Below are 13,715 nucleotides of genomic sequence, written 5' to 3'. Positions count from 1 at the left end.
ATAACACAAAATGCGAAATTTAACTCCACATTATTTACATTTTAACTCATCCAAAGCAATGACGTAAAACGGGTTCATCTCTGTGACAGCAGAGAAATGCTAATTGGTATTTTTTAGTAAATGCCATTGTTATACTTAAGCATATATGTGGGGCATCATTTTAATGCAAGTGACATTTAAAAATAGGCTTTCTGATTTGAGTGACATTACAGAGTAGTGTTGCAGTCATTCACAGCATTGGCACATGATGTACTGTAACACAGGCATCATGCTTCCCAGTGAGGATGGTCACTTTTCGCCACTCCCTGACACTTGAATCTACACTAGATGATCTTAAAAGAGACAAAAGGATCATAGCCAATTTGAACCACAAGAGTGATTTTAACCTGCCCGGCCAAACCTGACCAACCATTACACAGCTACTCATAAAGTTCAAGTAAGTCTTTATGAGCTTTAATGTTGTTCCAACAAAATATATTTATTATGTTTATGTGCTCCAGTTAAATTTGTTTGGATTTTGTAGACATTATAGTACGTTAAACAGCATTCCTGCTGAATGAATCATAGTTTAATGCAACATGAAAGCCTAGTAAACAGCATCTATTTAAGATAGCAGAGTAGTGATTTTACCCTTCTTTCTTTCCCTGCACAAAATATGACAACTAAACATTCATTAAATCTTTTCTGATGATTCGATAAACTGGACATGGTCTGCTCACTGCTTTACTTTCTGTATTTGTATTCTTGCAATTGTAATATAGGCTATGTAGCATACGGAGCATGAGGATTTTTAAAAAACCGGTTTTTGCAAAGGAAAAAATCGAACAGAAATAAATCGGCTTAATGGACAGATTTAGAGGGGTCTGAATCCAGGGTAGGATTAGGGAAAATTGTGTGAAATAAAAGAGCGAGTGATCAGGAATGACTGTGCGTCTGTCTGGAGGGCGGGAGGAGAGAGAGAGAGAGAGAGAGAGAGAGAGAGAGAGAGAGAGAGAGAGAGAGAGAGGTGGGGGGGAGAGAGAGAGAGAGGAGCACATTTTCATCCAAACCTCTCCGTTTTTTCCAGAGCCTATCTCTGCTACGCGGCTCAGCTCAGCTCCATATTGTTTAAACTGGGAGGGAAAAAAACAAAAAAAACATTTCGCTTGTTCGGTAAATCGCAGTCAGTCCGTCAACCTTTCTTTTTCGGGATCTGATGCTCGTTTTTCGCCGCTCTGAATGCTGTATTCATAGTCAACTTCTCCGATTTCTCCACTTAGACTTGAGCTGCATCATGAATAGTTTGGGGGCACCTTTCAATCGCATACCTCTGGAATGGTGGGGATTACACAGCCGAAACCCGGAGAGCATGTAAACGCAGATGGAGTTTGGGATTTATTGCAAAATAAGGGAAAGATGACCGTCTTCTCATTGTGCTTGCTCTTGTGCGCAGATCTACTGGATTTAGCCGTCGGTAAGTCTGACCCTGTCATATCATTTTCACAATTCACACAGTCGGACCATCGCGTTGACCCCTCCGATCCATGCGTGGGGTTTAACGATAGCTTAACTGTCAGTGAGTTGAGCAATTCATATGTGAAGGTGAAATAGGAACTGGCCATTAACAGGACAGCCGGATGGAGGCGATCGGTGCCTTTCTTGCCTATTGCCAACTTTCCCCCTCCGTGCCAACCAAGTCGTGGACTAGAGAAATCAATGAATAATGGTCGGATTCAGTTCAGACTGCACAATGCGTGGTGTCGATGTGCTCAAAGGAAATGCAAGAAGAGGGGTTGAAGGAGGCCTAGTTATGTATTAAGTCTTAATTCATCTGCATTGACTATCACGAGCAGGATGCATGACAGCACCTATCTGAGCACCACAGAACTAAAGCATGCTGAAGCGCACTCCTCGGCGCTCTGGTCATTGTGGCTTTGGCACACCAGATGTGGCACCTGGGCTCAACAGATGTTAGTTCTTCAGTTGTTGCCCAGAAGAACATTAAAGTGTATTTTTTTTATGCAGATGTCTGCCTTCAGCACGGTCTGTTCAGTACAGCGGTGGCATCACTGTCGCGTGTTTTCCCTCTGTCCTCCGTTGACGTGTTTAGATGATGCTTAGAAGATGAAAACACAACACATCGTTTTTCATGACAGCGAATTCTGGATTTGAACTAATATTCTAAAGGAATTGGGTTGTCCTCTATAGGGTTGTCTTTTTTTTGGGGGGAGGCAGTGATGATGAGACTGGGGATGTTGTTGCACTGCAATTTAAGGGAAGCCACTACATTCAAATATTTGCAACAGATAAGCACTTGGTGACAGGAATGTAGAGCTGTTCCCTTACTTTTGAGATAGTGCTTGTCCTCACATGTAGTCCCTGTGGCTCGCAGAGGCATTTTGTTTTCTGCAAGGTGTCATGCATCATTAAGAGCTTTATACAGGACTGCAATATAAACACTTGATTCCTTTACTGAGAAATATAGAAAGAGTAAGGCTGCTGTTCATTCAGCTGGCACATAACTCAGTGGACTGGTGATAACACTGTGGTGTTTGTAGGACTTTATAAGAAAGTTGTCTCCTTGCTCCAACATCAGAGAAGCATGCTTTACAAACTAACCTGTTAACCCGTGCTGTTAGCTGAGGATTTTGTTGTTTTGAAGTGTTTTTGACCTTCAACAACCCATATAGGAAATCATTATGTCAGTTGAGCTTAACATAATGTTAAGAGATAAAAAATGCCTCTGGGTCTGACTTGCTCAGATGATGAGGAACTACACACAGGCCCTGTGCTGTGTAAAGTATTTAGGGCTATACTTCAATAATGCAATCATGCTCATTTGAAATTGTCACAATAGGTTAGATTATACTGGTTTCATTACATGTCACAGTTGAATGACTGTGAGATTTTTCATGCAGTAGTTAACAGTAATTTCCATGTAAACAAACAGAGAAGGGTAGAATTTAACCGATCAACTGGGAAGATTTGAGTTGACTTACGGACAGACTGCACAGTTGTCGTTGGCTTTTGCTGTCAGTGCTGTTTCAACAAAATAGATTTGTTCTATGGATACACCTTAGGATTTCACCTTTATTGTCATTTTCTTTTTTTCCCCCTGGCAGTATTCTTTATATAAACTGATGTCTGCTGTCTTCTGGATATCACATTCAATTTATACTGGTGTACTATTTTCTTGTGTCTATGTGTTTTTTTTTAAACTAAATCAAGGTTTCTCTATTTCAATGAGTGCACCAGTGTCTTAAGATTTTTTTTTTTTTTCACCAAAGAGAATACCCGTGGTCAGTTATTCCATTCTCATCTCTCTCCCAAGTAATGAAATGCCATACATTTTTATTTTCCTCAACATTTTTCCTCATGTCAGCAAGAATTTTGAGAAATGACACATACTTATTTCATTTTAGAGTGAAACTCTCATTTAAGTTACAGTCCATCGCTGTCTGGCAGATATGCTTCCCTTTTAGAAATTGTGGAACAGTCCCCTGTTTAATGCAGCCTTGCCTACAAGCTAACCTCAGCTAGTGAAGTTCAGTAATTTAAGATTTATGTTTGGCCGTTAAGCATGTCACAGAGTCACTGTTTCAAGAACAGGCTACATACTCAGTGGCTGTATACTTAATGTTTCCCCAGGAGCTATTTCTTACACTTGTCTTATGCATGCACATATATATTATATATCCACTGTATGAGCGCAAACAGTAGAGTGTAATTAGTGAGTGGAACTATAAAAGCTTTAGTATACCATAAATGCAGTATATGTTGGTGTTCCACATTACATAATTTTGTAGTAAGGGACTGAACATGTATTTTTCTAAGGCACTGGCACAGTTTTATGTCCATTTTCAAAGAATGTAGCTGTGTTTTCAGCCTCCAGAGCACCTGATTCATCTGATTGACTTTTGCAGCATTAGTGGAGACACAGCATTATAAGGATTGATCTCATTGCTTTCACTGTAGGTCAAACATTCATAGCGGAATCAAATTCAGTCCAGTTGTATAGCAGTGGCTCAAATTGGCCAGAATGAAGTCAGATTCTAAACTGTAGAAAAACACAAGCTCTTTAAAGTACTTAATGTAATCATCATGTAAATTAAACTAGAGTAGCACCAATCAGGTCAAATGATGAAGTGTGAAAATAACTTGAGTTTGCTGTAATGTATCAAAAATGTTAAACTATCACATAAGATAAAAGATGTCAATATTTGTGCAATCGTTAAATGCAGGCTAAATAGCAGTGGTCTTGGACTGTTGTCAAAAAAGCCTGCAGTGTTTAATGAAATGATACTACTACTTAACACTGAGCTTTAATTGGTGTAGCAACATAAACATAGCAGTGCACATTTGCAATTTAGCTAATTAGTGTCAACTAACTGTGGATATGACTTATTTTCACAGTTTGGGAAATTTGCTTATTTGCTTTCTGGCCAAGAGTTAGATGAGAAGATCAATACCACTCACATGTCTGCATGGTAAATATGAATAAATTGCAAGCCACCAGTTAGCATAACTTAGCATAAAGACTGGAAACAAGGAAACATCTAGCCTGCCTCAGTCCAAAGGTAACAATATCTGCCTACCAGCACATCTAATTGACACGTCATATCTTGTTTATTGTATTTGTACAACGTGTAAACATTGTGATTTTATGCAGGGTTATGTACCAGACTGTTTCTTGGTGCTGGTCACCTGGCGACATTACATTGACAACAAGACTCCAAGAAGTTACTGTGCCCGACCAAGACATAGTCTGGCCCATAACCATAACCCACAAAGTGGTGTTTTCACAAAATTAATTAAACCTAAATTAAAGAGACTAGTGACTGTTTGAAAAAAGCAGATACCCAGAAATACTTACAAAAACACACAGAAAACATGCAAGTTGATGTCACTAAATTGAATACAACCCTTGCTTTTAACAATTGTGACCTGATGTCTCGATACTTAAGTATACCAAAGGACCAAGAGAGGCAGATGATCTATTTGTCCAGCTTCATCTTGACTAACCAATCAAAACTGCTGCTCTTAGATTGCTGTCTGCTGTCACATTTTGATTTATGGCTTCTTGTAGGGGAGAAATTAATACACTTTACATCCTTGAATTTAATTGGGCAAAAAGTTTAATTCTTATGGTTTCAGCTAGACGGGAATGGTGATTTGTCTAATGCAATCCCATTTGTAATTTTGGTTGATAAGAGGGGTGTGTTTTTACATTTAAATCTTGTACAGGGTAATTTGATGGATTTTTTGTCCTTACAGACCTCAGCCACACCCTCTCCGAAAAATAAATAAATAAATAAATAAAAAAGTTGGCAGACGGTGTTATTATTGTCTGTATTACAGTGCCATTTAGGGAAGAACAGGATTGGTTCACAGAGCTTCAGAGATTTCTTTAAGAGATTAGGAACTGTAGAAAAGAGTGTTCAGAAGTTGAATTGGAATTATATAAAATTTCAGCTTTTTGAATCTTTTTTCCTCTTGTAAGAGCAGTTGGCTTGCTATTTCCACTCATATTCATCCTCTGGCCTAGACCATTTTCTAAGATCAGTCTAACCTAATAGAAATCAAAGTATTTCTAATGCTGTATCTCATTTCCCTTTCACTTTTTAGTGCAAGCTGCGAATACATGAAGTTTTTTACACAGTAATACTATAATAAGTGATATATGTCCTTTTACATAATTCTTGAAAGCTACATGAATATTATCCATCCTTGTTTTCTCTCACAGTTAGTGACAATTTGCTGTCCAATGCAATCAATCATGCGTCTCTCCTCATATGCTCATATTTATCTTGTTTTAATCAATCAGTGTTGCAGAGGATGAAGGAAAACATTTTCATGTGCCTTGCATGTCCTATCAGCCGCTTTAGGTTCAGGTCTGAACAGCTGCATGCGGGTTCAAAGAGCAATGCAGTAAAGTACAAGGTGGTCTGATTTTATTTAGATCAGGAAGTGGGCCAGGCAGGCTGTAGTGATTTGCTACCAGTAGAAACTAACAGGAATATTACATGGATAAGGAGTAAAATAATCAACCCTCATGGACTCATGTTCACGTGTCAAAGGTCAACGGGATACAGAGCATTATGAAAAAGGACTTGTTTTCCATAATGCACCGCCCAACACACTGCTGTGGTTGTTAGAGTTAAAGAATACAAGCAAAGGAGTTAAAATGAAAAAAAAAAAATTCAATATTACAGCTACAGGCAATTGGCTGTGAAATTATAGTGGCAATACACAAAAGGTAACATCACATGCTTACAATTGGCGTACTGTAGGTAAGAATGTTTGAATCTGACACATGTTGAACAACTTTCATGTCATGTGTCTTAAAATTTGAACCATATAAGATTTTAAGAGTTTATTGACCTTTTGTTCCACCTGCTGAATAAAGCATTGAAGAAAATGTCCAGCCTCACAGCACAGGTTGGCTTGTAGATTGTACATCATAGCAGTGTTGACAGATTTAACAGGCATGGATCTCTGTTGGATCTGATGGTTTCCGGTGCACTGTGCCTGTCAGCTACTGATGGCTGATCTTGAATAACAGGAAGTGAGAAGAGATATTGGCTGGAAAATGAGTTGTGGTTATGCCACTATCTAACAATCACCAGGCTTTGCATCAGCACTGCAGCTTTCAGCAGTTATATAAAATGATTATGCTCAGATTAGAAGCCGTCTTCATTGTTTTGCTCTGCTATTGTTTTTTTGGTCAGTCATTGTGACTGTTTAAATTATTTTATAGATGCTTTTTTTTCTTTCAGGACTATATATTAGGAGGAGTAGATTTAAGATGGAAATTACTGTAAAAGCATATATCTTTTTGCTCATAACTAATTTCTACTTAACTGAATGATCCATCCAAAATGGCAGCATGTCAGTCCACATTAGTGTTAAATATTGTTTGTTTTTACTAATAAGTCTTTTATTCTTTTAACATTCATACTGAAGTAAAGCAAAGTATTCACATAGTGCATTTGCAAACTTTTTTATGAAGAGTATGAGGATATCTCCTTCCTGGACCATCTAATTGGGATGCAAACTGCTCTGATCCTCTGAATCTATCTCTCCAACTCTCCTTGGTCTTGAAGACTTCCTGCACCTCTCAGTCTCCACCTGCGTGGCCTTTCTTCCTAGCCACACCACCGCATCTCCTCCTCCAATATCCTCATTTCCACTCCTCTGTCTGCAGCCTGCTCTGCACTCACACACACACCCTCATATTCTCTGGACAGAAACAATGGCGTTTCTCGTGACTTTACTTTATGTGTTGTCTGTGTGGGACTGATGAAAAAGTGATCGTTCCTGGGTGAGTACATCTAACAATGTGTATTGCCCACTAGACATTGCTCATGGATGCACTTGCTCTATGGCTGTTGTACAATCTGTGCAAACCCCAAAGCTGTTGGCACAGGACATGAACTTATCATGGAATTTACCCAGAGACTTATCCCGCCTTCAAAGCCTTCTGGTGTTACATAACTACTTTACACTCAATGAGAGATCTCGTTCAGATTTAACATATGAAACGTCAAAGGAATCATCATGTAGTGTTGCTAAACAGAGATGATTGATTTGTGTTACTGTTACTTATATCTGGTGACGTGCAACCTAACCTTAGCCTTGAGTTAAATCTCTGTCTGATCTAAATATTAATCATCTCAATGTGTACAGCTTGTTATCCAAAATGGACGGTGGATATGATTAGAATATGGATTAAATCAACAGATATGGACATTGTTGTAATATCCAAAACTAGGCTGACAAGTTCAGTTATTGATAAAGATATTAACATGGATGGATACAATGTTTATCGTGCTGACAGGTAGTTCTGTCTGAATCAATCTGCAAGCAATTGGAATTTCTGGCAGTGAATGTGGATATTGCCAAGGGCATCTGTATAACTGTTGTTGGGTGTTACACAATACAATAGGCCTCCATCTGCCATAAACAATGCGTCGCAGTCTTTGATGCACCTCTTATCCAGACTAAATTATTGAAAAATTGTTTTAGCTGGTGATCTTAACTGGGATCGGCTTAAGCCAGTATCTGACGATTTTAAATCTTTTTGTGATTCCGTCAGTTTTACACGGTTGATTAATTCACCCACTCATCCAAATTTTAAAAGACCTGAGAAGTCCACCTTAATTGACTTGATTCTGACTAATGCTTCTCATAAATTTTCAGCAGTTGATGTTTTTTGCAAGTGACCATTATGTTTTTGCTGTTATCAGGAACATGAAGGTCCCTTAATTAAAACCATGAGTCATTTGTAAGAGGAACCTTAAACATTTTAATGAACAGGGGTTTTATCATAATTTGTTTCATTTTAATTGGAGTAGAACAGAGCGGATCCCTGATGTGGAGACAGCTGGACATTCTTTAATGATGGTTTTACGCAAATCATAAACACACATGCCCCATTCAGGAGAGTAAAGGGGCGTGATAACCCCTGGTTTTCCTCTGAGCTAGCAGATACTATTCATGAGCATAACTCGGCTTGGGCTAAGACAAGGAAAAAAGGTTCTACCACTGATTGGCTTGTCCTAAGAAATAACTGCTCCTCTTTTATCAAGAAAGCCAAATCAGAATATTATTTGTCTGTCATCACTGAAAATATAAATGACCCTAGGACATTTATGAAAACCATAAAATCCCTTCCTGTGAGCAAAAACTCTCAAGCTGTACCTACCTTTGCTATAAAGTATCCAGTTGCTGTTCATGAAAAAATGGAAATATTGAATTGTTTTAACAACCACTTTATATCTCCTGGCTCTCTGTTTGACTGTGCTTGTTCTGCGTCTATGAAATCCTGTACTGACGTTCCACTGTATACTGTTCAGTCATTTAATTTCATACCTTTCTCTATCCCAGAAGTTCATAAAGCCCTAAAAACTTTAGATCCTAGAAAATCCTCAGGATCTTATCTTATTGATCCTTACTTTTTGAAATTGGCAGCTGATTTTGTAGCAGAGCCTCTTGCATATCTTTTTAACCTTATAGTGTAAAATGAGGAATTTCCTATGGAAAACTGCTTTTGGTCTCCCTTTATTAAAAGGGGGTGACTCATCTATTTTAAATAACTATAGGCCAATATCTAATTTATTAGTACTGGCTAAAATTGTTGAAGCTCTTGTCAGCAATCAACTAAAGGAGTCTTTATACACCAATGCCATTTTATCAAACATCAATCATCACAGCTGCACTGAAGGTGGTAAATGACTGTGTCACTTGACAAGAAGCAACATTTTGCATTACCCTTTATTGATCTGCTTTTGACACAGTTGACTATGATGTTTTAAAACTTCTTAACGCAAGACTCTCAAAGCAAACAATACTACCTTAGTAATAGGTCATATATACATTACTCAGTACATTAGATGTGACGGTCTATGTTCTGATATAGTATCCATCTACAAGGGTATACCACCGAGCTCTGTATTAGGTCCACTTTTATTCACAATTTATATAAATAATCTTGGTCAATAATCTTGGTCATGACACTGTTATATACTTCTGTGCATCAACTCTTTAACAGGCCATTGAATACTTGCAAAATGCTTTTATTGTTGTCCAAAATACCCTACTTCAGCTGAAACTTGTTCTTAATGCTGATAAGACCAAACTTATGTTGTTTACCAACTCTAGGGATAGGACACAAAATATCCCCTCAGTGGTCACTCTTGAGAGAAGTGAAATAGAGGTTTCAACTCTTATAAATACCTGGGTATTTTGATTGATGACTCCCTCACTTTTAGGCCACATGTGCAGAACCTGGTGTAAAAGCTGAGGCTAAAACTGGGTTTTCATTTTCGAAATAAGTTGTGTTTTTCTTTTAATGTAAAAAAGTGACTTGTTTCTGACACTTTTTTACCTGTGTTGGACTATGGTGATCTTTTATATATGCATGCCTCTGCTCAGTGTCTTCATATGGTTGACACGGTTTATCATGCTTCCTTGAGGTTCATTACCAATTTTAAAGCTCTGACTCACCACTGTGAGTCAGACTCCTACTCTCGGGTAGGATGGCCTTCTCTGGCCACCCATAGGCTCTTACATTGGTACATCTATATATATATATATAAGGCAATTCATGGTCTGCTCCCATACTACCTACGTGGTTTTATCACATAGAAAAGTGCCAGACAATACTGTGTTCTAAGGACTTCTTTATGCTTTCTGTCCCAAATGCCGAACAGAAATTAGAAAAGGGGCATTTGTGTATTCTGCACCCTCGGCATGGGATACGTTGCAGAATGAGTTGAAACTTAATGAATTAATCTTGTTAAATACTTTTAAATCCAAAATGAAAGAATTAGAGGCAGATTCCTTAAGATGTCAATGTTTTTAATTTACCTGGTTACAAAACTGACAATTGAAATATGAGTTCCCAATGCTTGCTTTATTTGTACTTCTCGTTAATTTTGTTTCCTTTTGTGTTTTCTCTCTGTAACTTTGTGTTTTTATTTATGCTGCTGCCTGTCTTGGCCAGGTCTCCCTTGAAAAAGAGGTTCTTAATCTCAGAGAGACTCTCCTAGTTAAATAAAGTTTAAATTAAAAAAATAAATAAAAATCTAAACTACTCTAGGCTATTTTTAATTCATCTAGATCTAGGCTTAATAAACTGTGTATGACATGAGGTAGCATAATTTAATATCACACCATCCTCTGCAGCTGATAGGACCCCATTCATCTTTAAACTGTATTATGTATTCTACTGATATCTCTGATGCGACAGTCCACTATACGGAACACTGTGGGGGCTGCAGTTTGTAAAAAAAGTATAACATTTAATTGCTTTCGGATAGTAACTTAATCAAAGAATAAGAGAGTGTAGCTCACTTGGACCCATTGTCACACCGCACAGCAACACAAAACTGCTTTGAGTCTCTTACAGTAGTTGTGAGGACTTTGATCAACATCAGGGCAGCAATACCATGCAAGCGTGGCTGGGTGGTAAATAATAACTTCACTGTAGATACCGTTTGTGACTACCAATTGTCTCCTTCAGCGATCACCTTCAATTAAAGTATAATTTTTGTTATGCACACCTTTTAGTCAGGATCTTTTGTAACTCGAAATTACATTTAATGTGATGAAAGAGCCATATTAAAACTTGAAACAGGTTAGTGACCCAGAAATGACAGCTTTTGTTGAAGGGCTTCAGCCAGCTTTGTACATGTACACCACTGTGCTAAAAATGAAATAGCTTTTACTGAAAAATCAAAATGACCTTAGAAGGTCTTTGGGGGGTGATGCAGTCCCTGCAGGACATCAGGGAATTTTAAAGTTTATTATCTGATTATTAAGTAGAGAGGCTTTACAGTAACTGCGTAGAGTGAAGAGCACTTTTAGCTTCCGTAATGTGACGCATTTCCGAGTTAAATGAAACATGTGGGCGGGATATAATTGCAAAAGGGATCTGATTAAATTCTTCAGATTTGACTGGATCTCGTATAAATGGGTGTAGATTAGGGAATACAAAGCAAAGTGGAGCTGAAGAGGACCGCTGGCCTCCACCCACACCTCCCTCACCTGGGTTGTTACATTAGAAGGTGCAGAACAAAGGAACAAATAATTAGTTATTAATTAATAATTTAGAGCACAGCTACACTCTTCTGGAAATGTAAACCCAGACACACACCTCTGACCCTCCATATTGCTATCCTATTTACTACCCACAAGTGGTCAAGAGCAGTTGGTGGTGGTGGTGGTGGTGGTGGTGGTGGGGGGGGGGGGGGGTTAGCGAGTCACTCCAAATCAGTTTAATTGGATTCATTTATGTATATGCCTCCAAGTTCAGGACAAAAACTTAAAAAAAATTATATTGTAACATTTTATCGGGAGAAAAAAGAGACATATGAATTAGAACAGACATTTGGGAGGGATAAAAGAACATGAAAATGATGTAGCTTTTATTTCACCTTGTCATTATAGGGTCAGTTCATCCAAATCACAAAAAGGAGAAGGAAAAATATTTCCCTTCTACCTCAAGTGTTATCTAGCAATGGGGTTAGTTTTTGTTCAAGCATAGTACCCAACTTTCCTGGTTACAGTGTTCAGTGAGTATTTTTCTACTGCAGAGGGATAACACTTTGGACCAAATGTAGAGAACTCAAAAATGTGTCCTAGAGAAACCAGCACATTGTTTCCTGACATTTAGTTTTCCAAATATAAAATTATATAAATAAAATATATAATATAAATATAATCATTCTTTGAGCACTACAAACTCTGTTCTTCCATTCACCTCCAATTTTGTTCGCAGAAATCTCAATGGCAAAGATCTCAAAGACTATTGTAGTCCTTTAACTTTGATTCAAACCTTTATTTTGTGAACATCACATTGTGCTGTTTCACAGAGAGGCTGAATAAACTTGTTATGCTATTATTTAACACGCCTCAGACACTTAAGCTACAAAATTTCCAACAGCAGGTCTGAAGCAGGTTTACACTTCTCAACTGTGCATGCATTTGCTTTTCACATTGAGGTATGGGTGTTGATCTTGAAAGAAATTCTGGCTTTTAGTTTCTTCAAAGGCATCCATCCCACTAGCGTGACACCCTGAAATGTCTGAGACAGTGATAAGCCACATATGAGAGAATAACATATTCTGAGCATTAGCATACATGCCAGCTATCTGCCTTTCAGGTAAATGTGTGAAACCAAATCATCTCTTTGACATTTTGGACGAGCTAAAGTGTGGTGTTTGCAGTGAACCAGTCATTGGAAATCCATTAACATATTTTATTAACAGCTTGCTTCTTCAACTATGGGGTTTGCATCCAAGATGACTTGTTGCCTGGAAGCCTCAAGCCCAGGGGGTCAACCACAGGGCATACTGTATGTCTCCCACAATGCAAATAATGCAATAGAATCTTTAACCATTATGATAAATCTGTCCTCCCCCTCTGCTACCGCAACAACCTCTTGCATGGAAAGTGGTAAGGGAGAGAATCAAGGAAAAATGAACTTTCCTTTGCCTATATGACTAAAATACGTTTGCGTTTTCAAGCAGCAATGCTCCAAATGATCAAATGATAAACCCTGTGATTAGTAGAGACAACTTAATGCTTGGGGCAACGAAGTTCAAACAGTACAGTAACTTCCCTTTCTACCCCTGAAGTCCTTCATACACAGATGTAGGTTTCCTTGCTGATGTCTTTGGCTTGCGTGGGAGTTTGAAGCAACTCTGATTCCCTCAGCAGCTGGTGGTTTTGAGAGATAGGAAAAAGAGTAGAGAAGCTTTGCTCAGAAAGTTCTCCCAAGACAGGCTACTTATAAAAAAGTATAATATAATAATATATATAATATTCCTGTTTGTGATCTACTGTACAGTAGGCCTACATTATTGTCAAATAGTGCCATATGCTCCCATACCAGAAATGTTATCTATTAACATTTTTCATGGATATAGTATTTTAATATTAGACCCTTTTTTTCTGAAATTAGCAGCCAGCATAAGCAGGAATTTCTTGACAGGCTTTATCAGCAGTTTTAGTGTATTCTCGCCTCACTGTTTCCTATGCTAATGTGGATTATGCAATTTTGCTTATCGTGTTCAAACACGGCTGCTGAGTAATAACAATTGCTCTGCCACTGTGTCCCAACATTAGCCTCCTTATTAAAGACTTTGAGAAGTGCCTTGTATACTATACATGACACTTATCTCTGCATTCATGGTTTATCACGGGAGGTTTAAGCTTCCGAGAGTAACACTGCT

The 13,715-nt window shown here is 38.1% G+C and overlaps 1 protein-coding gene across 3 annotated transcripts in view; it reads left to right on the top strand.

Moving 5' to 3' along the window:
- The first annotated feature begins 1,092 nt into the window (after positions 1-1,092).
- igsf21a (immunoglobin superfamily, member 21a) overlaps positions 1,093-13,715 on the top strand; it is a 186,936-nt gene continuing 174,313 nt past the window's right edge. For all 3 annotated transcript variants that reach the window (XM_042406772.1, XM_042406771.1, XM_042406773.1), the window contains exon 1: positions 1,093-1,453. In XM_042406772.1, the coding sequence (XP_042262706.1) occupies positions 1,315-1,453 (139 nt within the window). In that variant the 5' untranslated portion in view covers positions 1,093-1,314. The remainder of the gene's footprint in view (positions 1,454-13,715) is intronic.

This window comes from Thunnus maccoyii, chromosome 3, assembly GCF_910596095.1.
Source record: "Thunnus maccoyii chromosome 3, fThuMac1.1, whole genome shotgun sequence".
Lineage (NCBI taxonomy): Eukaryota > Metazoa > Chordata > Actinopteri > Scombriformes > Scombridae > Thunnus > Thunnus maccoyii.
This window is presented reverse-complemented; position numbering and strand designations above follow the sequence as displayed.